The 25,001-nt window shown below is 40.3% G+C and overlaps 1 protein-coding gene across 1 annotated transcript in view; it reads left to right on the top strand.

Moving 5' to 3' along the window:
- The first annotated feature begins 595 nt into the window (after positions 1-595).
- The window catches only part of LOC109927560 (potassium/sodium hyperpolarization-activated cyclic nucleotide-gated channel 1-like), a 269,691-nt gene continuing 245,285 nt past the window's right edge, over positions 596-25,001 (top strand). Inside the window, exon 1 of the mRNA XM_048599979.1 lies at positions 596-1,251. Within this exon, the coding sequence (XP_048455936.1) occupies positions 719-1,251 (533 nt within the window). The 5' untranslated portion in view covers positions 596-718. The remainder of the gene's footprint in view (positions 1,252-25,001) is intronic.

Raw genomic sequence — 25,001 nt, 5'->3', positions numbered from 1 at the left:
ACGGTTATTTAAGGTGTTCACTGAGTATGGATATCAAAGGATTATGCAAACAGATGAGAAAATGTTGCTTTAGGCACAGCTTAGCCCCATGATCAAAAGACATGGTGGAGCAGGTTCAGGTGGTCCAGCAATTCACTCTAGAATATATCTAGAACATACCTGCTCCTACAGTCATTAAAAACAGAAAATGCAAGGTAGACAGTAACGGCGGCGAAAAAGAAGGAAAACAGGTCGATAGCCTTTTTCTTGTTAGAACTGTCCCTAATGGTCCTCTTATTGATCCAATATTTATTTTGCTTGATCGTTTTGAAGCTCCCTTTCAAAGTGATGTGTGCTTTTCTTTAAAACAAAAGGCTGAAATACTTTAATTTCGTTTGGCTCGATGTGATTTAAATGTAGATACATTCCAAAGCGGTCAGGCTAAATGGCCGAGAGAGAAGTCCAGCGGGAAGGTGCCGGCTCAAAGTCACGCTGACTGCATGGCGAGTAGCAGAGTCACGTTCTGGGAGGTTGGAGCGGTCCCAGTATCAGGCTGACAGGGTTTCTCTCTCTCTCTCTCTCTCTTTGTTTTCGGATTGATGGGCGGCTGGTGCCACAGGAGTGGGAAAGGACAGCGGGAGAGGTAGGAGCCCCACACACACACACCTCCCCCCCCCGCAAGAAGTCCTTCCCGCAGCAGGATGGGGAAGATGACAGGGGGAAGAATCAGAGCATCAGGATGAACGTGCTGCCAGGAGGGGGAGCAGCACAAACCCGATGCAACCACAACAACAACAAACTCCCAGAGCCTCGCAGCTGCAGCAGCGGCGGGGAAGCCGGGCCGAGCAAGGACATCACCGAATGTGACAAGACCAACGGGGATCACAGGGCGCCGGGCAGCGTGCACTCACCTCCTGCCATGGACACTCCCAGCAAGGAGCAGAGAGCGGACGGCAGCGCAGGGCCGCCCAGACTGAGAGCGGAGGCGGAGGACGAAGCGAGCCGGAGTCGCCAGCAGCAGAGCGGCAAAGAGCACAACTCGGTGGGTTTTAAGGTGGAAGCGGCAGGAGCGGGGGACGACGCGATGCTCGGCCAGGAAGGCGAGGAATTCCCGCGGTACAGCACCATGCAGAGTCACTTCACCGCCCTGCTCCAGCCCGGGGTGAACAAGTTCTCCCTGCGGATGTTCGGCAGCCAGAAGGGGGTGGAGAAAGAACAGCAGCGGGTCAAAACTGCTGGCTATTGGATTATCCACCCGTACAGCGATTTTCGGTAAGATTCCCGTGTTGCCCCGCTGGGTTAGATACACTTTTTTTTTTAAAAAATTGTTTCGTGCAAGCATTTCTTTTTTTAAAAAAAAGGGCTGGTTTCTCTAAAAAGCTGAACTTTGTAGTCGCGCTAGGTTAACCTGTCGTTGCTTTTTTGGAGAATCTCCGTAATCCTGAGCAGCAAGTTGCCCGAAATTGAACTCCGCGAGCAGCCTATGGGTCACACCATTCCTGCAAAAAGAAGTCACCTTTTGTTTTTGAGGGTCACATTGGTTAATCCATAACAATCCATTGCAGTCCTTGCAGTGGATTGGATCTGGTTTGAACTGAATACGGCATCTAAAGTGTGTGAGGTGCTTGAGCGAGGGTCAATCAATAATAAAAAGAATAAAGTGAGATCAATGTGTGTTTTGTGTTTATTAGTCCTTGGAACGGCGGCGTTTCTCACGAATAAAGTAACATTTTTTTCCCCAGAAAGAATCGACAATGGAAAGTCAGCCACAAGCTATGGACTGTGGAATTGTCAAACAAATCCATCCCTCTCCTAGCTATTATGAGCCCCGTTTTTGTCTAGCTGTGATCCGAGCTGACTTTTACTGAATCTGTTCACTGAAATAATCTCTTCAGTGCTCGTCTCCCGGCTCTCAGCTCACTGTAACTCTCTAAGGTAGCTGGGGAAACAGATACAGCTCCTACAAACGAGGCAGCTCAGCCCAGGAAGCACCTGGAAAACCCGTCCTCCGCCTCAAGACCAAAATCGAAAACTTCCGACAGATTTCTCTCACGAAATCTCACCGGAGAAGGCCGGCTCAGTGAGGAGAGAGAGTGAGGCGGACACGGAGTTTGGATATGACCAGCTCGCTGCTGCCGAGTGCCCTTCAATACAAACAAACGGGATCGCTTTTCGACCGCAACCAGGGACCTAGAAAGATGTTTCCTCCCAGAACTGGAAGAATTTTGTTTTTAAATTGTTGTAATTTAGAGACAGCAATATTGTCCAAAGGGAAGGACACGGGAAAACGTGTACCGCAGCTGCTTCCCCCTCTCCCTCAATGTGTTGCGATAAAGTCACGGGATGGAGTTGGCAGCACGGCTTAGAATTTAACCGGTCCGCCTCTTGGCGCAAGATTTGTATGTTCACCTACACAATCACGCTCAAACTGGCGCAATATTGCTTTTTATCATTGGGGTCCATTCGCGCCTAGAGTAGCACTGCGGGGTGGGCTTGTGACCGAGGTGAAGCTTCCCCTTTCCGAGAGGCGGTCACGTAGCGCCGTGGGCGCTGTGCTGCAGTGACGGTGCAGGGCTCTCCGCTCCGTGCGCCGCTGCTTCCCGAAAGCACCGCTGCACGACCTTTCTGTTTAACTAGATGGGCATCAATGTCTGGGCAGCTTTCCCGTCCAGTCGCTGACACACACCTTCTGGTAAGCAGAGGCCAGAAACCCAACGGCACGCCCGATTCCCTGTGTTCCCTCCGTAACAGCACATGAGGACTCTGCTCAGATGCTGGATTGCTGCATTTATTTAGCCTCACCGCCTTTCTCGCTGTCTTTGGCAATCATATATAGCGCAGAATTATTAGTTCTAACTTATTTTTGCTGACATTCATTTCTTGTTTCGTAAAGAAGACTTTGGGGATTTTCTTAATTTTCCACTTCGCACGCACAGTGATGCCATCCTGTGAAATATTACTGTACCGTGTACTGGAGATGCCAGCTTGAAAGTAGTGTTAACTGGCAGTGAACCGTACTGCTGGTTCTGCATTTTCAGACAGACAAGTGCATGTAATACTGGTATCTTACTGGCAATTCAGTTTCTAAATGGTAACCAAGAACGTTAGGGGTACTTCTGTTAAGCCGTGTTTTCTAAATCGGTCTGGAATTCGTACGTTTTCTCTACAGTGCCTTAAGACCTGCCGCCGAAAGTGTAAAACTAAGACTGATGTGGACCGGTTCATATATTTCAGGCAGTCGCACACTTCCGACCAAAATACCAAATTTCATCAGTTTGCTGATTTTGCTCCCATTTGTCTTGCAATTAAAGGAAAGTAGCGCAGCCAGTTTAAGACTGTAGCACTGTTTAAGAATTTACAACATTTTAAAAGGTTGTCACAGTTGGAGGATTGTGACTGTGCCATGCAGTATAAGGGCCAGGCTGAAGCAGATTATAACATTCGCTAACTTTTGAGGTTGGGTGAGAACACATTAATACACCGCATGCCACTTGCTATTAATTTGCATAATTTATATTGCATGTCCACACTGTTTGCTTACCGCCCTTAACTATTTTGTGTGTCAGCTGCGGCTGGGTTGGAACACGCTCACTTCTGAATGACAACCTCCGGGTTTCAAGTCCTGCTTCAGGTTTTGAGCACAAAAATCAGGTTAACCGTCTCGTGCAGTACTTAGCATTGCACTGTTAGAGGTACCATCTTGACGACTGGAGGTGCCATCTTTTGGAAGTGATGCTCATCTGCCCATTAGATTGAATATAAAATATCCCATGGTATTAATCTGAAAAAAAGAACTAGGGAGTTATCCCTGATATCCTGGTCAAAATGTATCCTTCAATCAACATCACAAAAACAGATCATCTGGTCATTATCACATTTACTTTGCTGAGTCCAAATTAGCTGTGTTTAGCTGTGTTAGCTTTGTTTCCTGTGTTATAGCTGTAGATTACGCTTTTAAAACTATTTTTAAAACTATTCCATTGCCTCTAAAGCTCTTTGATATGTCTGGTGGTTGTAAAAGTGCTGAATAAATATGCATCTTTAAATTTGATTTGTCATCGGAACCAAATGCTACAGTGTTACATTCTTCCCTTCCTACGCTGCTTCATTAGCTTTGCTGACTTGCAGGTGGCTTTTGAAAATTTCCCTTGTTCTTGTTTTAAGTTTTCTTTTTGTGATTCTCTTTATCTTAATTGTCATCAATCGCATCTTCATTCTCTTTTCTTTCTTGGCTTTTTCTCCATGATTAACAAACTCATAAACCTAACATAAGTATCTTATATGCAGGGAACAAAAGAGATCTCATTGCATTGCATCTACCGTTTACACCTTGTATCCTTTTAGTCACTGTTATTCTTCAATTATCTCGTGGTTAGTTTGATGCCAGTCCAACTTCAGTTGGAGTTCCTGAGAGTATTCCTCCCTTTGCTCTTCTGCTCCTCGTAAATCTTACCCCATTCACCCACCCCACCGCTTTCCGCAGCTCCCATCCCTATCAGCTTTACTGTTTTGCATGTACAGGCACTCTGTCAGGACCTTTCCTTTCCCAAAATTGCTTTTTTCTATCATGTTAACTTCATCCTATTTGCTCATATTGTAATATAGGGTGTGACTTCTTAAAAAAACTTTACATATTTTAATATCATTTATTTTATGTGTGGACTTTTAAATTTTGAATTTGTAACACATATGGGATTTTTAGTGCATCTGAACAGTTTAATGGTTAACTTGCAGATATCTCTGTAGCCATGGTGATTTGTTTAAAAATGCTTGAAGGAGTTAGCTTCAGAACTAATGGATTTTTATTTCTATTGGGAGATTTTATGATCAAAGATAAACCAGCTCCAGTTTAGAAGGTCAGGATGCTTTTCTTTAAGCTTAAGGGAAACATCCACAGCTTGAAAAAGTGTTATTGTCTTTCAAAATATGGGGCAGTTCTGCTGAAGTCCCTGGGTGAAGATGGATGTATAAAACAGAACGCTTGAGAAGGGGTAAAGATGGCCTTTGAATAAGGAGTTTAGTGATAGATGTGATTGATTAAACTTTTAAGAGTTTATTTGACACTGAGAAGATTTATACTCAGGTATATGTCAGCTCTGGAAAAAGGCTACCAGATTTTCCAATTAAATTAAGTCACTCAAGGTGTTAGAAAGAGACTTTGGTTTCTGCTGTGAGTGTTGTATGAGGAGTGTTTTTGGGTACCATAAAGGTAATATTTTTAGATCTGTAAAGTAAATGTTTTTGGAGATTAATGCAAGTATATGTTACCATGTATTTTAAATTCTTTAAGTTTGTGTTGTGAATAGTCTTTATTTTCTACTTTTTTTGTTGAATGAACTTTTGTTTGATAGTTAAAATCGAATCTGCAGCATTGCATGATTATGTTTCAGTAAAATACCACCTCATTAAAACTAAAATAAAACAAAATATGATCTATCAAGTCGGATTTTAGTCTGAAATCTGACTTGTCCAATAATAACACCATTCTGGATCATAACAGTAAGCTTATTCATGTCCGATTCCATTTCACTGATCCAACCTCCTCATCAATCCTCGAGTCAATTCTGATTGGATATGAAGTCTAGAAATCAGTGTGCTACTTCTCCTAATATCAGGACCATGATCATTGGATATCCTGTGGCTTAGGAGTTCCATTAGTTTATGCCACTCAAATGTTTATTTTTCATTAAACTACTATTGTTGATCTGCTTATTTCCTATGCATGACATATATTGTGCATTACTAGTCAAAAATATTAATATTTCTGCACAGTTGCTGTGCAATGTATGAAAAATTCAGCTTTTCAGTGTGCTATTAGTGCAAAATTATCCTGTTTCAGAACATTGCCAAACTAGTTGTCTGGTTTAAGTTCATTAATTTCCAGCTGTTTTACTTCATTGTAATTTGTCTTTTTTGAATTAATTGCAACATCAATGTGATGGTTAAAATTATTACTACGTAATTGCGTGCAAATTCATCACAGAAATGATATTAAAGAGAATTCACTGCATCAAAACAGACCATACAGTCAAACCCATCCATGGCAGTGTGTATTTCCCATTCAAGCAACATTATTGAACTTTTCATTTAATCCTATCAACCATTAACTAATAAGGACCTCTACCAACATGAAGAGGAGTTAAAACTCAATTACTTAAAAAAAAAACTCAATTTCTAAAGGCTCAATGAGAAAGTATAACATTCTGTGTAGTTTTGTGCAATTTAGACCGAAAGGGTGTTCCTTGTTAAGTGTCTGTAGGAGATTGTTTCCATCAAGTTAATGGAAGAAAAGGAAACAGCAAGATTACTGCTCCTGAGCACTGTCCAGGATTGTTGCAGCATTTGTATTGAGTTTATTGCTGTTTTGTTTCTGCTGTTTGAGTTTACGCCACACCAGTTCCATTATTCAAGCAAATTGTTGTTTGAGGTTGGATTTATTTACACACCTATGTGCAGTTTGAGCTCATTGTGACAGTATTTGTGATGAAGCAGAAATATGCAGGTTATTTCTCATTTCACTAATCCTGTCTGGAGAAGCTATACTGATAGAAGCAAATAAACTGGGAGCAGTGCTTTGATGGAAATAAAACAAAGAATATGGTGTTATGTAGCAAACGCAAGGGTGTCCTAAGGTTAGTTTTTGGAGGGAAATGTTATTTTCAGTATTTTCCTAGATTTTTGTATTACATACTAGGCTACCTTTTTACAGTTTACCATAATCTTTATTTGAAACTATATATAAAAACGTACAAGATAGAACAGGAGTAGACCATTTGGGTCCCTGTGCATGCTCCACTATTCTTTTAGATCATGAAAGATCTGACTGTGGTTCAATCAAATTCCAAGTACCCTTTGACTCCCTTGTTAGTGAAGAATCTGTTGACCTTCTAACATTTATGCTTTACTGTTTATCATTTGCTGTAGAAAAATTGTGCACCTTGATTTTATTTTGTTTTGTAACAGTGTAGTTGTTTGGTATATCCTGACTTGTAGTTGCCACATGTCAATAAAGTAGAATCAAACTATCTTACAAACATATTGCAACAGCTTTAATTCAAGATACGATGTCTCATGAGTTTTGATACTGTTTTCTACTTGAAGACTTTTTATTTGGTAAATCCACCTAAAAATAGCCAGTGCCATGCTCTCATTGCAATTGGACAGCTTTTACTGTTGCACAGTGCACTACCCTCAAGTACACTTCCTTTTTCTGAAAGTATCAATTTATGATCAGTTGTGGAAGCCAGCAGACCTTGCACACTTCAACCATTTCTAGTTATATGAGTCTAGATCTTGAGGTCTTTGAGGGCATTACAGACAAAATTGATCCCGTCCATACCCAAATTCATACGATACGTTCCAGCAGGGGTCACTGGATAATGTCAAGGATTATGATATCTAACTGTGTTTCTCATGCATCACGATCTTACGTATGCAGATGTACCAATGTACGAACTGAAGTGCTGATCCAACTAAATCAATTTTTAAAAAAAACTATTTACAGAAGATGGAATCATCCTGATCTGTATGGTCCACTTGTATGATGGTCAATATGATTATTGTTATTGGGGGCACTGAATACAATGGAAGTTTCAACCAGAGTTTACAGTTAAAAGTACAGAATGAGAGCTATGACTGGCACAATATTTTGCATTTACCTTTTTTTTTAGTTTAAATCACTCATGGGATGTGGGCATTGCTAGCTGGGCCAGCATTTATTGCCCATCCCTAATTGTCCTTGAGAAGGTGGTGGTGAGCTGCCTTCTTGAACTGTTACAGTCCATTTCCAGTTGGTACACCTTCAATGCCAGTGAGGAAGGAGTTCCAATATTTGATCCAGCAACCCTGAAGGAATGGTGATATATTTCCATTTCCATTCAAAATGGTGAATGATTTATGGTGAATGAGGAGAACTTGCATGTGGTAGTATTCCCACATATCTGCTGCTGTTGTCCTTTTAGATGGTAGTCCTTGTGAGTTTGAAAGCTGCTTCTAAGGAGTCTTGGTGAATTCATGCAACAAATTTTGTATATGGTGCACACTGCTGCTACTGAGCAAGGTTGTGGAGTGGCTGAATGTTTGTGGATGGGGAACCAGTCAGCAGACTGCTTTGTCCTGGATGGTGTCAAGCTATGGGAGTTGCACTTATCCAGGTAAGTGGGGAATATTCCATCACACTCATGACTTGAGCCTTGTAGATGGAGCGAAGACTCCGAGGAGTCAGGAGGTGAGTTACTCATTGCAAGATTTCTAGTCTCTTACCTGCTCTTGCAGCCATAGTATTTGTATGAATAGTCCAGTTCAGTTTCTGATTTCACTTTATAAATTTTGAAATGACTAATTTTTGCAGCTCAATGCAAATTATGTATCCGGCAGTTGAAAGATCTTATATACAAAAATGTTGTCTTCAGCTGCTGTCCTCAGTACCGTCACTCTTATAGGGTTAATGATTTGAAATCAACTGCAAAGGACCTTGGTACAGTAAAATCCAATCTCATTGAAGCACTACAATGAGAGAAAATGCTTTTCTGGTTGACGTTACTCCAAGACTCATAATTAATAATTTATCGCAGGAGTTGAACATGAACTATAATAATCACGGCTATGACTGCATTTCAGAGTAAACGTCTCTTGGAAGAAGAATAGCATTTATTATTATACCTATGTCTATTAAATGGCTGGTAACTTTTAGAATTAATTATTTAAGTCTGCTTTTTTTGTGCAGAATTGGATGCTTGGTTTGATCTATGCGACTTATGTAATGCCAATTTTACCCTATGAAGCACTGACCCAACTGAGATCAATTTATTCAGAACTACTTACTGGTGACTAATAGTGTATTTGTAAGGTTCTTAGTTCAAACCTGAATGTATTTGTTAAGGGAACAACTGAAACAACCAAAGAAATAACCTTAAGTTGAAAAGCATCTGTTATTATCGTAATTACAAATCTTTCTTATTTCACTTAAAACTGATCTTTTTGGATAAAAAATAAATAAAATTGACTACTTAATCACATAATGTTGTCTATAACAATATTTTCAAATAGCTATGTGGCTACCTGATATTCAGAAATATTTAATATATAGAGTAGCGAATATACGGCTTATTAATTAAGTAGATTGCTAAATGGACAAAGACATTATTCAGAGTTATTCATAAATATTTCTTGGAAATATTGTCGTTATTATTCCATTATAGTTTTAAAATGATTTTTAACTACACTTTAACTACAGCTGTGATTTGAAATAACAATGTAATTTTCAATCATAATCCAGGATCAGTTAATACAGAGTCAGCAATAATGCTACTCAGAGCAAGCATTATCCTTCCACGATTTTACAAGTCCCCTGTTTTGTAGTTTAAATTTACTCCCCCTACAAATTGAAGCAACAGTGGAGGAAGTGCAATTAAAGAATGATAATGGTATTGCCAAGAAAGCATTGCCTCAACGTGAAAAGGAAAGGATGCATGGAATTTGCATTGCATCAGTCTTCATTTGTTTTCTTCTCAGAAACATTTGAAGTTATCGTGTCTAGTTCATAGGTTGAATGGTGAACCTTATAAAGAATCTGTGCCCCAGGCGATTTCATGCTGCTGCTGTTTTTCTCTTTTATGCTTAACCTGGATGAGGTGTTGCCAATAGTCATGAAACTAATTTACTAAAATTTGACCACAGTCTTTGAATAGCATTTTTATTTATGTAGAGCTGCAGAAATATAATTGGCAGATTAGCTGCTGGGTACAGTTTTATAATGATCCATTATAATCAAAATTTTAATATGACTAAGATTGTGAATAATTATTATCTTCCCCAGTAAAACAATGTTTTCAATAATTAATTGGATGTGCCTGCATTGGTACATGAGGGGTGTTCTAATGTGAGTAAAACATTTCTGAGATAGGCTCAATTCATTCTTCACAAATTTAGTCAGATTTCTAACACTTGTATTGCACCCTTTTATTCTTTTGTGGGATGCATGCATCATTGCCGAACAGCATTTGTTGCCAGTCTCCAATTGCCCTTGTACTGAGTAGCTTACTAGGTCATTCCAGAGAGTCCTTAGGAGTGAATTATATTGCCATGGGTCCAGAGTCATGTGTAGGCCCATGTGACATCATTACCTAGACTAGCTTTCAGTTCCAGATTTTCATTAATTGCACTCGCTGCAATAGGATTTGTACCCATGCTCCGAGTTAGTATGGGTCTCTTATTTTTAATTCCAATAATATTATTATTGCACCACTGCCCAGCCTCAGCAACCTAAAAAGTCCTATGGGTGAAAATTCAATAAGCCTTGAAAACAGGCATAGGAATAGTGAGATAACGAGGTGTAGAGCTGGATGAACCATGGGCTTAACTTAGCACCGTTGCTTCCAAGACTAACTGCGTCCTAAATTCATGCTACCCCACAATTACATGTAGCCAGCATTAATTGCACTGTGAGTGGCTACCTGGCTTAGCATGATGTCCAAAATGAAAGACAAGCGTCAGTTAAAGTTAGCCTGTACCAGTTAAAACAATTGATTCTAACGTGAGAAACTCACCTTAATAACACAACATTGGAGAGATTGGGATCTTTTACAATGCTAAACTGAAGTTCATGTTTGAGGAGATGTGGAGGAGGAGAAAAGTGGTGTATTTGTAGAGGGCAAGGATGCACTGAAGTTAATTCACTGTCAGCACACAGAAACTAGATAAACGTGGTTGTTAATTGCATGAGTTCAGCCCCAATGATCTAGATACAGTGCTGCTAAAGTTCAGTGACCTTGACAAGTGGTCAAGTGTTATAAAGCAGAGGTCGACCCCCCTCTGATAACTAAAACCGAAACACCCAGAGGGACTCGTCTCGCCTCATACTCTGTAAAAAAAGAAGTGTGAAAAGTGGTATAACCTGCCTCTCACCTCCCAATCTGTTATAAATGAGAGGTTAAATGAAATGACAGCCACTCTATAATCAACAAGTAGCAATTTATTTATGTGAATCTAAAAGTGAACAAATTAACAGAACTACTCACAAACCGAACAATTCCCCTCTTTAACTACTAACTATTCCTGAATGAAACAAAATTTTAATGGTATGCTGTTCCAATAAATACAGGTCCCACTTATATAAATCAAACTTTGAAAAAAAGCTTAAAACTTAGCCTTTCAGAATTACAGCCAGGATACATCTGGAATGTTCAGTGCCTTCTCCGTTGTTCTTCACTCAGGAACACCTTTCTCCATTGAATTTTTGTGTCAGGAATGTTAGCTAAAAGTGCCGCTGTACCTTTAGTCAGATGATGGTTTTCTGAGAGCTTAGAGAATTCTGTGAGAGCCAGTGATTTTTTCTTTAGAGCTGCTGGTTGTTAACTCTAACAGATGGTAGTTGCTCTCACACCGATGTTCAAATACCCTCTTCTTTTATACCCTTGATGTCCTGTAAATTTCTTATAATAGGATTGTTTCTAGGTTGTCAGAACCATCAGATTTAGATTTAATTTTTTTTAGTCTCTAAGTGCCTGGTTTAAATTAATTTGCTAATATTCAGATAGGTTGCTTTAAAAAAAAACCTGCTGCCTGGGTTGCTAACCACACTGCCCCCTGATACAAATATTTCAATTTTAGGAATTTTCCGTGCACCTGCTGCTTCTTATTAACATTTTTAAAATCTCCAAACGTAGAAAAATCACATCATTTTTTAAAGGGGCCACACACTCTTTCCCCCCCCCCAACTATCATTTTACAAACAAATTCTGACATCCTGCCTTCAATCTGCAAAATCTGTACCCAACTTTGCAACATCAAGGTCAGTGAATGCATCTTTAACTGCCATATCCAACCAACTAGCTCACTAAGGACAGACACAGCTTACTGCACTGAAGCTTTATCACTCAACTACCAGTAATCTCTATCAGTTAAGTTTCATCAAACAATCATAGCTTCACTGCATCTTTAAACATATAGCACTGTTAATGTAGGCAGCACTTGTATCTTCAACCTCCTCCATTCATCCTCTTTGCCCACGTTCTACAATTTCTTTTGAGTTACACGTTGCAGATGTTAAAAGCATTCATTTCTTACTTCAGCACCCACACGTATCTCTTATGAAGAAATGCCTGGTCAGGCCCAAAAGCAACAGCAACAAGTGGAGGAACAACAGGACAGTGGTGATAAAGAAACATGGTCATTCAATTTCAGAACCAAAGTCACCAGCTCAGATACTGACAATGTATATAATTTACAAGGCAGTTTGGAGGCAATATATGCAATTGGTGAGACTCTATGCACAGGTAACCTGCAGGTAGGGCAGGGTAGTAAAGGTGGTTTGTTAAGAGAGTAGAAGGTCACAGTTGAGTTCTGCTCCAAAGGACTTAGGTAGGGACTGTGATGGGACAGGCTAACGAAATAAATGCTTCCGATGAGTATACTGAATGAAATGTTTGGTGGGTTGGCAGGCCTATCAGAAGGTCTGGTGTCAATGTCAGGGAGCATGGAGGATCCCAGGCAGAAGCTACCTGATGTCTGCGTACTGCACTGGAAGGATAGACTCCTGACATGCACGTCCAGCTTGCTGCTGTCATGACTACAGATGCCAGACTTCATTTTTCTTCTTTTTATTCACTTGGGGGTGCTGGCGAGCATTTATTGCCCATCCCTAGCTGCCCTTGAGAAGGTGATGGTGAGCTGCTTTCAGTCCACGTGCTGCAGCTGGACCTACAATGCCCTTATGGAGGGAATTTCAGGATTTTGACCCAGCGATAGTGAAAGAACGGAGATATATTCCCAAGTCAGAATGGTGAGTGGCTTGGAGGGGAACTTGCAGGTGGTGGTGTTCCCATGTATCTGTTGCCCTTGTCCTTCTAGATGGATGTGGTTGTGGGTTTGGAAAATGCTGTCTGAGGATCTTTGGTGAATTTTTGCAGTGCATCTGGTAGATAGTACATACTGCTGCTGAGTGTTGATGGTGGAGGGAGTGGATGTTTGTGGATGTGGTGTCAATCAACCAGGCTGCTTTGTCCCTGTTGGAGAGGGACTTTAAAGAGGAGTCTTGATTCCTGTGTTCAGCAGCACAGTCAACTTTTGGGAGTTCTTGCCAAATACCATCAAAATTGGCCTTACTCCAATTTAGAACTTTAACTTTTGGGTCAGGTCTATCCTTCTCCATCACTATTTTAAAACTAGTAGAGTTATGATCACTGGCTCTGAAGTGCTCCCCCGCTGACACCTCAGTCACTTGCTCTACCTAATTTCCCAAGATAAGGTCAAGTTTTGCTGCTTCTCTAGTAGGTACTTCTGCATACTGACTAAGAAAATTTTCTTGTACACACTTAACAAATTCCCCTCCATCCAAGCCCTTAACAATATGGCAGTCCTAGTCAACCAAGTAAGACCCATATCGTCGGTTGCAGACTGGTGTAGTACCTTGCTCCAGTACCAATTCTTTGAGAAGGATTTTAAAGAGGAGCCTTGAGAGCTGTGTTCAGCAGCACAAATTGATCTTTATTTGGAGTTCCTTACCATGCAGCCTGGAAGACGTCACTGGAGACTGACTCCAAGACTGTCCCACCCCCGTTAGTACAGGATATTTATACATTCTGCATTACAATGATTACATGCAACATTGACATCAGTGCTTGACACCTCCCCTCTGACTGTTATGCCCCTCCCCGGACATTTGCCAGCAGTGTCATACTGAGTGGGTGCTGTTTGTTACCTTGTGAAGCTGCGATTGTTTATTTTCCCAAGTTGATAATGACAAAGTAACGTTTTGCAAATTCCACTTTACAATGCAGCTGTTTTCTGGTGTCCTTTCACAAGGTTATCTGTTTATACTCTTGTTATACATCATTCAGTCCTTGGTCCTATTTGCCTTCAGTATCCCCTTCTGATGGGAATAGGGGGTTCTCTCTACCATTTACAGACAGTTGTTTAAAGGAATTCAACTAATTTCCTTAACATTTGTTTGTTAGTTAGTTGCACGTATAATTTCAGTATACCTACGTGTAAAATAAGTAATGGCAATTACTTAAAAAGCCTTTGATTGTGGTGCGATCAGACTTTCCCTTCTACAGTTTACTAAATAACAAGTTTTTTCCTTCCCACTTTGATTTCTATATGACCTTTCATTATCTTATCTGGTTGCCATGAATGTGGAGGCCATGATTCTGACTGTGGAAAATACTGCCTCAAATAATAATTCTCTTCAGCAATAGGCAACTCCAGTAGTCCTGGATGGTGTCAAGCTTTTTGACTGTTGTTAGAGCTGCACCTATCCAGGCAAGTGGTGAATATTCCATCACATTCCTGACATGTGAGTTGTAGATAAATGGACAGTCTCTGGGGAGTCAGAAGATGAGTTACTCACCGCAGTATTCCTAGTCTCTGACATGTTCTTGAAGCCACTGTCTTTATAAAGTGAGTGCAATTGAATTTCCGGTCAATGCTAACCCCTAGGATGTTGATAGTAAGAGATTCAGTGATCATAACATCCCCACTGAATGACAGGGGGCAGTGGTTAGATTGTCTCTTCTTGGAGATAGCCATTGCCTGACATTTGTGTGACACCACTGTCTCTTGTCAGCAACTTGTCTTTTGTAACAGCAGACAATGAACTGTGAGATGTTGCAAATGTCTTCAGCTCCCACGGAGGGAGCTTCACTGAGGTTTGTTTGAGGGTGCAATAGGTGGCAATTTTAGTGAGGATCACCTTACTGAAGTGCAGATGACTGAAATGTTGTTCCTTCCTGAGGTTCAAGAAGGGAAATTGCTTCCTGAATACTTTGGATCGTTATTGCCTTCTGGTGAGAGCTCTTCCTCTCATCTTCCTCCCTTTTCCAGCAGCTCTGTGCACTCTTTGTTTATTCTCCAAGTCATGCTGCAATCCATGGGTAATGTATATTACTGCACCCATGTATGAGAAGAATTCATTAATGGGAAAAAAAAAGTTGGACTGAGGACCAAGTCCTTCAGCAAAACATTCCCTGTGGACTTCAGTAACATTAAAGAAATCTAGAAGGTGCTGAATACCTCTCCAATAATAACAACAATCAATAGAAATGATTTGTGAGTCATCTAAAAATAGATCACACATGTGTTCACCTATGTGTAATAGAGAGGGCATTAACAACAGCGTTGAGCTCCAAAATGGCAGTGCTGGAGTCAAATCAATATTACATGCTGTTTGAAATCAGGACCTGCCTTCTGTGTAAGCAGACAGGTCAGCACAACCTTGGGGATGGGCAAATTATTAGATTTAAAAAAAACTGACAGACAGTATAAATAGTAATTTATAAAGGCACAGATTAGTCAAGGGCATTCAGCTTGGACCTAGAGTAAAAGTTGTGCCTGATTAAGATAGTTGTACCTTTTGAGGCAGTAATATGGATAATTATAATTTAGCAAGAATTTTAACTAAGCCCGACATAGCAGACAGTTCAGAAAATTAAAATCTGATGAGATCCAAACTAAATCCAAAATTGGCTCAAAGGGACGAAGCTAAACGTTAAGGTTGATAATGTATTTATAGTGGAAGGCTGGTTTCACAGGGCTCAATACAAGATCACTTAATTTTCATGGCAAATGTGAAAAATTGCAGAGTTTAATCATGTTGTTGCCAGTGAGAAAGCTTCCGAGTGTACAGTTTTCTATCATTGGTTTGTTCAGATGGGTGGAAAGTGGCAATTTGAATTCAATCTGGAGAGGCAATGTGAGACAATGCATTTGGAAAAGACAAAGCAAGGGAATATATATAAAAAAGAAGGGTTCTGAGATGTGTAGAGAAACAGAGTGACCTTAGAATGTGTGTTATCAGATTCCTCAAAACAACAAGACAAGTTGATATGTGGATAAGGACATTTTTGGGATATATTCCTTCATTGTGGCATCAAGGAGCCCTAGCAAAGCTGGAATCAATGGGAATCAGGAACAAATTCTCCGCTGGTTGGAATCATGCCTAGCATATCGGAAGATGGTTGTGGTTGTTGGAGGTCAGTCAACTCGACTCCAGGACATCTCTGCAGGAGTTCCTCGGGGTAGTATCCGAGACCCAACTATTTTCAGCTGCTTTACCAATGACCTTACCCATCATAATGTCAGAATTGGGATGTTCACCGATGATTGCACAAAGTTCAGCATCATTTGTGACTCCTCAGATACTGAAGCAGTCCATGTTCAAATGTAACAAGATCTGGACAATATCCAGCCTTCGGTTGACAAGTGGCAAGTAACATTTGTGCCACACATATGCCAGGCAACCACCTTCTCCAATAAGAGACAATGTAATCACTGCCCCTTGACATTCAGTTATGTTACAATCACTGAATCTCTCAGTGTCAACATCCTGGGGATGATCATTGACCAGAAACTCAACATATAAATACAGTAGCTTCTAGAGCAAGTAAGAAACTATGAATACTGTGCTGAGTAATTCATTCTTTGACTCCTCAAAGCCTGTCCACCATTTACAAGGCACAACTCAGAAGTGTGTGAAATACTCCCCACTTGCAGCTGCAATAACACTCAAGAAGTTTGACACCATCCAGGACAAAGCAGCCCGCTTGATTGGCACTACATCCACAAGCATTGACTCCCTCCACCACTGATGCTCAGCAACAGTAGTGTGTTCTGTCTACAAGATGGATTGCAGAAATTCATCAAATATCCTTAGAAAGTGCCTCCCAAACTCACAATCACTTCCATCTACCAGGACAAGGGCAGCAGATAAAAGGGAATCCTACGTTCAGCTTCAAGTCATTCTGACCTGGATATAAAATATCGTTTTATGGGTCAAAATCCTGGAATTCCCTCTTAACGGCATTGTGGCTCTACATTCACTGCATGGACTACAGTGGTTCAAGAAGCAGCTCAGCTCACCACCACCTTCCTGAGGGGAGGCAATGGACTAGTGGTATTAACACGGGACTTTAATCCAGAGAACTCAATAATGTTGTGGGGGCCCGGGTTTGAATCCAGCCTCAGCAGATGGTGAAATTTGAATTTAGTAAGAATCTGGAATTAAGTGTCTAACGATGCCCATGGTCCATTGTTGATTGTCAGAAGAAATCATCTGGATCATTAATGTCCTTTAGGCAAGGAAACTGCCATCCTTACCCATTCTGGTCTACATGTGACTCAAGACCCACAGCAATGTGGTTGACTCTTAACTGCCTGATGGACAATAAATGCTGGCCTAGCCATGTCACATTCACCCAATGAATGACTAAAAAAAGGACAGGCAACAAATGTTGGCAGCAATGCCTACATCCCACAAACAAATATACAAAATTATCCAAGGCATAGAATATAAAGTTTGGATATCATTCTAGGTGTGTATAATGCACTACATAGGCTATAGTTAGCATACTGTATTACAGGAAAGGTGCAATCTCACTGGAGAGAGTACAGAGGTGACTTACAAAGCCAAGACTGGAGAATTTTAGCTCTGAGGGAAGATTGGATTGATTGAGCTTGTTCTCTTTGGGACCAAGATAGCTGAAGGACAATGTAGTTCAGCTATACAAAAAACAAGTGAGTTTTAATAACTTAGCATTGAGTATTCTGTATGATATTTCAAATTCATTTTTAATTATGTTTGCTTTATTACAATGGACAGAATTCTGAAAATAGAGGATGACTTAAGAGAGCTGATTAAAGTACAGATTTGGCTGTCATCTGTTTTAAAAGATAGTTGATTCTGATTTTGAAAAAAAATCAAAGGAGGCATTGATGTGAAGAATTGGGAGTTCAACCAGTTCCAAGGATGTGATGATTCAAAAACTAGTTCAGGAACTCGTTTGAAATTCTGTGTGATTCTGAGCACTCTGATTAGTTTAAAAAATTATTTCAATTAGTGTTTATCTATCAGTAATAATAATACATTCAACGAAAATGGAATGTCAGTGCTTTTATTTCTCTAGACTTTAACATGTATTGTTTTTAAACAAGTTGAGAACTAGACAAAATCATTTAACACAATTGCATAAAAATGCAATCATAAAAATGGATCACACCGTACACATTACAGGCTTTATTTTTCTTGGAGTATTTTGTGCTGTTATTAGAAGGAGAATAGGATAACAATTTAGAAAATAGTCTTTGCCGCCATAGATTCATATTTTACACTAATAAATGATAGCTTTAAACTATATGCAGCATAAATATTGCAGGAGGTTGATGCATAGAACTAATATATTGGTGCGGTTCATATTCTATAATATAAAAGCATTGAACATAATCCTTATCTGAACCTCACACTGTACTGTTCACATAATATGTGAAGTTTGAGCTTACAGAGAATGTTTCATTCTATTTTTGCAAGCATTGGGTGTTTGGAGACATGTGATGGATGGTAAGCTTCCACAGTATAACTACAGGATTTGACCAGCAATAAAATTAGGTGTTCTTTCTCTGGATGTTACAGGGAATTAGAAAGGTGATTTTTCAAGATTCATCTGGAGGCAGCAATGTCGTGAGGAGTAATCAATGGCTGGCAAAGACAGCAGTAATGCACTTCTTGTCTGGTCATGTCCAGCTCAGTGAAGTTTGGCAATTGTTGACCTGCAGAGCATTTGCTTAATTTTGAAGCAGGTACATATACAAAATCATGCCTTAACCTTACTTCATTCACAGGATATGGGCATCATGTGCTAGGTCAGCATTTATTGCCTATACCTATTGGCCTGGAGAAGGTGGTGGTGAGCTACCTTCTTGAACCTCTGCAGTCTATATGATGTAGGTACATCCACAATGCTGTTCGGAATGGAATTTATCGTGTTGCCTGTCTGTCTCAGTTTCATTCCTTTTGACTTTGTAGCAGTTTTGCTACAACTGAGTGGCTTGAGGGCAGTTGAGTATCAGCAACATTGCTGTGGATTTGCAGTAACACGTAGGCCAAACCATTGGAAGGAATTCTGATCCCGGAAGGCATTTGCAGAATTACAGAAGGGTTATGATGCAGAAAGAGGCTATTTAGCCAGTCATTCCTGCACTGGAAGATTACAGAACCAGGTGTATTTTTATGACAATTGACACATGGACATCATTGGATTAGTTTTAGATTCTAAATTTTATTGAATTCATATTTCACCATCTGACATGGTGGGATTCAAACCCATGCCCCCAGTGCTTGGGGCTCTCGATTACTGATCCAGTGACATATCCCTATAGCATTCTGCCCAATACAAGTGAATGTATGCATTATTCAATGTCTTCAAGGGAGGTGTGGAGAATTTAAAAAATAGCAAAAGGAAGAACTGTATTCAGAAATCAACAATGAAGCACGCTAGTCTTCTGAATCTTTTAGAATTATTACCAGAATTTTGGCTTGCCTGAGGGTTCAATCAGTCAAAATCAGCCAAAAGACAGAAAACAGGAGATGTGGTAAATATTTGTTTTTAGACATGGTGATCATAGACAGTGGTGTTTTCCATAGGACCACTTTGCCTTGTTTGTATATACAATTCTGATTAGTTTCTGATTGGAATGTTGCATTCAGTTCTGGTCACTACACTTTATGAAGGGTGTTAGGCTTCTCAAAAGAGTGCATAAGAGATTGACCAGAATGATCCTGGGGATGTGGGATTTTGGTTACATGATTAGCTTGGAGAAGTTTGGAGCAGAAGAACTGGAGATACAGGGAGATGTGAGCAATAATGACCTGGAACTTGCTGCCCACAAGGGTGGTGGAAGTGAAAGCAATCATTGATTTCAAAACAATATCTAATGTGCACTTAAAGGAAATTAACTTGTTGGGCTATGAGAATTGATGCGCAGTGAGATTGACTGGATTGCTCAGAGAAAAGCCAGTATGGACATTTTTTTTTAATATTCATTTATGGGATGTGGGTGTTGTTGGCTGGCCAGCATTTCTTTCCCATCCCCTGTTGCCCTTGAGAAAGTGGTGGTGAGCTGCCTTCTTGACCCACTGCAGTCCACCTGCTGTAGGTTGACGCACAATGCCATTAGGGAGGGAATTCCAGGATTTTGACCCAGTGACAGTGAAGGAATGGCAATACATTTCCAAGTCAGGATGGTGAGTGGCTTGGCAGGGAACTTGAAGGTGGTGGTGTTCCCATATATCTTTTATCCTTGTCCTTCTAGATGGAAGTGGTGGTGGGTTTGGAAGGTGCTGTCTGAGGATCTTTGGTGAATTTCTGCAGTGCATCTTGCAGATAGTACATACTGCTGTTACTGAGCATCGGTGGTGGGGGGACCGTATGCTTGTGAATGTAATGTCAATCAAGAGGGCTGCTTTGTCCTGGATGGTGTCAAGCTTCTTGTGTATTGTTGGGGCTGTACTCATCCAGGCAAGTGGGGAGTATTCCATCACGCTCCTGACTTGTGCCTTGTAGATGGTGGACAGGTGTTGGGGAGTCAGGAGGTGAGTTACTCACCGCAGTATTCCTAGCTTTGGACCTGCTCTTATAGCCACTGTGTTTATGTAGTGAGTCAAGTTGAGTTTCTAGTCAGTGATAACCCCCAGGATGTTCATGGGGATATTCAGTGATGGTAACACCATTGAATGTCAAGGGGCGTGGTTAGATTATTTCTTATTGGTGATGGTCAAAGCCTGGCATTTGTGTGGCGCGAATGTTAATTGCCACTTGTCAAGCCTGGATATTGTCCAGATCTTTTAGCATTTGAACATGGTCTGCTTCAGAATCTGAGGAGTCACGAATGGAGCTGGACATTGTGCAATCATCGCCAAACATCCCCACCTCTGACTTCATGATGGAGAGAAGGTCATTGATGAAGAAGCTAAAGATGGTTGGACCTCAGACACTACCCTGATGAACTCCTGCAGAGATGTCCTGGAGTTGAGATGACTGATCTCCAACAACCACGACTATCTTCCTTTGTGGAGACAGTAAAGACTGCAGATGCTGGAAACTAGAGTCAATAAATGTGGAGCTGGAAAATTACTGCAAGTCAGACAGCATCTGATGAGTGGGGAAGTCAATGTTTTGAGCCGAAATGTGTCAGGTATGAGTCCAACCACCAGAGAGTTTGCCCCCTGATACCCATTGATTCTAGTTTTGCTAGGCCACCTTGAATGCCACACTTGGTCGAATGCAGCCTTGATGTCAAGGGCTGTCACTCTCACCTCACCTCTGGAATTCAGCCCTTCTGTCTATTTTTGAACGAAGGCTGTAATGAGGTCAGGAGCTGAGTGGCCCTGGCGGAACCCAAACTGGGCGTCACTGAGCAGGTTATTGCTGAGCAGGTGCTGCTTGATGACACCTTCCATCACTTTACTGATGATCGAGAGTAGACTGATGGGGCAGTAATTCTCCGGGTTGGATTTTTCCTGATTTTTTATGCACAGGACACACTTGGGCAATTTTCCTCATTGCCGGCTAGACACCAGTGTTGTAACTGTACTGGAATAGCTTTGCTAGGGAGGCGGCACATTCCGGAGCACAAGTCTTCAGTACTATTGCTGGAATGCCCGTAGCCTTTGCAGTATCCAATATCTCCAACAGTTTCTTGATATTACGTGGAGTGAATTGAATTGGCTGAAGACTAGTAGAAATAGCTTTTGTGGTTAAAGAGATGTGAGGGGAGGGCAGTATTAGGCTATTGAGCTTGATGATCATAATGAATGGTGGAGCAGGCTCAAGGGGTCGAATGACTTACTCCTGCTTCTATCTTCTATGTTTTCTCTCGAGCTTTCCCATTTTCTTCTGGGGAGTAACCTGTCAGCTACATGTGATTGATCTGCTTAAATGTTTTGTGAAGTTAAACTGGCTTTACTCAGTTGTGATGTCAAGGTTGAGCCTAAGAAAATATTGGGAGATAAGCACGGTTGTTCCCTCGATGTTGTAATTTTGCAAATATTTGAATTAACAGCATGATGAGAGATGGGGAGAAGTATTAATGTTGCGCAGTGACTTTAAGTTTAAATTGCTACTAGTTTCACTCTGTTTGGATTAGGGAGCATGAATCAGGTCATTTGCATCAAGCTAGCAAAAGTATCCTCGTTGGATCCCTTTTAGTTTAAACTGTAGATTAAAAATTACTGCATGATTTGGATCAGCTATTTCAATTAATGTTGTGTTTTGCAATTGCCTGATTTGGATTATGAAACTCTTGAGAAGCATGCTTGGTCTTCTTAGCTGAAAGCAATGCCTATAGCTTGTAAAATCAAAACAGAGCATGATTCATGACAAAAAAAAGTCTGAGTTTGAACAAGTGCAAATATAAGGAACTGTGAAGGTGGAATTTGTGATTCCTCTCAAGATAGCTGAACAGCTTTTAAGGTCATGTGATTATTAGGTAATTAGCATCTTTTTAATTTGTCCATGAATTCAGGCATTGCATTTTATGCCAGCATTCACCCCATCCCCAACTGCCAATGTGCCAGATACAGAGTCCAAAGTAAATCTTTTTTTTAATGTGTTATGAAATCATTCTGTACTATTTTTACCAAAGTTACCAAAGAAGTTTGTGAAGGAATAGCAATTTGGTATTTTTAATATTTTAATAAATCACGCCCTGGAGGATTAATGCCTGAGCAAAGGCTCCTTTCAAATATATGGCTCCAAATGTTTTTCATTAACTGATTTTGAATCATATTTTAAATGAAGTCTTAATTTTGTCATGAATTAATCATGGATGTGGTTGACATTGGCAAGATCACATCTACTGCCCCCATTCCAAGTTGCCCTGAGAAAGTGTGATGGGTTTTCTCCTTGAACCACTGCAATGCATGTAGGGATTGTGCTGTTGCAGTGCTATTAGGTAGATTATTCCAGGATAATTACCCAGCAACAATAAAGGAACATGATGTAAGAGTTAGTCAGGACGTGATTCGGTGGCGATGGTGTTAAGGAAGTATTGCTGCTTTTGCCCTTTACAATATTTTACAGAGATACTGAAGATCAGGAAACAGGTTAACCTGGGGCAGACAGGAAAGCAGAGTTGGAGATCACAACCAGGCCAGCCATGGTCTTATTGAAAGGAGGAGCAAACTGTAAGGACCAGATAGGCTACTCCTACACTTATGTTCAGTGTTTCTACTTGTGATATCTCTACATTTTGGGGTGACCTTTTAATGGTTACTATTGAGGATCACTCATGAAGTATTAAAATCTTGGCAGATTCAGGATGGTCAATGGAAAACTATCCCTAGCAAAAGAGATCTCTTTCTGGAAAAGATGATAAAAAAATGTGAATGAAATAAAGTGTTAATTAAAATGGAACAGATATTCCATTTCTAGCATATTCAATTTCACGTGTGTAAATATATCTTCCCATTCAGTTTATGTTTCTCCTTTCTGTATTTGAATTGGCAGTTTGATGCCCAAGGTAGGGAGAATTTCTTAAAGTGTATGACCTGCACCCAGATAGCTGAAAAAAATTGTGCACTACAACATTATAAATTGAAGTTGTTCTCTACCAATAAGCATCCATGAAAGAAAGGTCTATTTAAAAGTTTCTCTGTAGACGAACCATAGATATTACATCCTTGGAATATTTTTGATAGTAAAAAGAAATGTTTTATTTTTTCTCCCTTGTATTTTTTAATTGGATCATCAGATGGGAGCACCATAGGTAATGCCAATATTTATTGTCCTTCCCTAACTATCCTTGAGAAGGTGGTAGTGAGCTGCCTTCTTGAAGTGCTGCAATCTGTGTGTTGTAGGTACAGCAACAGTGCTGTTCAGGATGGGGAAATCATAGACCTGAGCCAGTATCAAAGGCTGAACCCATCTACAACCATGTACTTTGTTGCAGAAATGTAATTAGAAGAATTAGCTGGCGTTTTCCTTTCATGATGAGGAATAAGCTCCACTCTGATAAGCTAAATGACGGAGCTCAAATTATTCATCAAAGACGGGGAATCAAACTTGAGTTCCGCTCGGCTGCTTGGAATAGTCTAATGCTTTGTGGCACATTTGTCCAGGAAGTGATAGAGATACACAAACAGTTGAGGTGCATACCAGCCTTTGAATGGACAATATTTCCATTTTTAAGTGCATATTTCTGTGTGTAAAGTGATTAACATTTGTGACCCGAATAGAGCTATACTGCCATGGGATGTTAATTGCTCTTATTAAGTCACTGGAACAAGCATGAAAGGTTAAGTCAGGAATTCAATCAGGGAGGACAGCAGGTCTACAAAATGTTCTAATTATTAGTTCCTGATGCAAATAGCTCTAAATCAGCTCATTTATAAACTCAACCTTTGTACATCTAGAAAAATGGTATCGGGGGAAAGAATACTCAAAGGCAAATATGGTTAATGAGTAAGGCATTGCTACAGGCAGTGGGTATATGAGATTTCAGCAGATTTGTTTTTGTTATAATTTGGGAAGTAGATGAGCTCCTTTCAATATGCAAACTATATTAATGCCCAACGAACCATTTAGCCCATAGTGGATATACTTTTGATGCAGGTTAGAAACTATTGTAATGTCCATAACATGTTTGTTCCCTCCGTGTGGTTGTTTCACACAGTTACCTGGTTGAATGATGTTATGGATTTGATCCAAAGGGAGATAAAGACAGGTTTCTGGATAGATCATGGATAGACTGTATTTTCTGTCCAACTACACTGTCAGAGATAGGAAGTGAATGCTTATCATATATACACTAGTAATGATAGATTTTGTGTAAACGTTGGCATCTGACTTGAGAAAAATAATTTTTTATATACCTCATGTATTGATAAATCTTTAATTAAAGTTAAGTCTTTGTACTTACCACCTGCTGGCTGTTTGAAGCAAGTTCATCCTAGTGCAATCCTATTTGTTTTGCAGAATAGCACAGCTCTTTGTGTTTGCACATATTGACAGCTGATGCCAAGGTTACCACCTTGCTAGGGCATGCTGCGTTCCTTTCAATTTCACTGGGTAATATAATTTCAAGAATAGATACACAGGCCAGGTCAAATGTTAAGTCATTGAGGTTACAGAATACTGTATGGTTCTAGTTTGCAATCAGTTACTTTCTGATTTTTAAGCAGTTCGAATCAGTTACTAGTGGTGTACCTCAAGGATCTGTTTTGGGGCCACTGCTGTTTGTCATTTTTATAAATG

This window comes from Rhincodon typus, chromosome 1, assembly GCF_021869965.1.
Source record: "Rhincodon typus isolate 14 chromosome 1, sRhiTyp1.1, whole genome shotgun sequence".
In the NCBI taxonomy this organism is placed as follows: Eukaryota; Metazoa; Chordata; class Chondrichthyes; order Orectolobiformes; family Rhincodontidae; genus Rhincodon; species Rhincodon typus.
The sequence above is the reverse complement of the archived record's forward strand: the minus strand, read 5'-3'. Positions and strand labels throughout refer to the sequence as shown.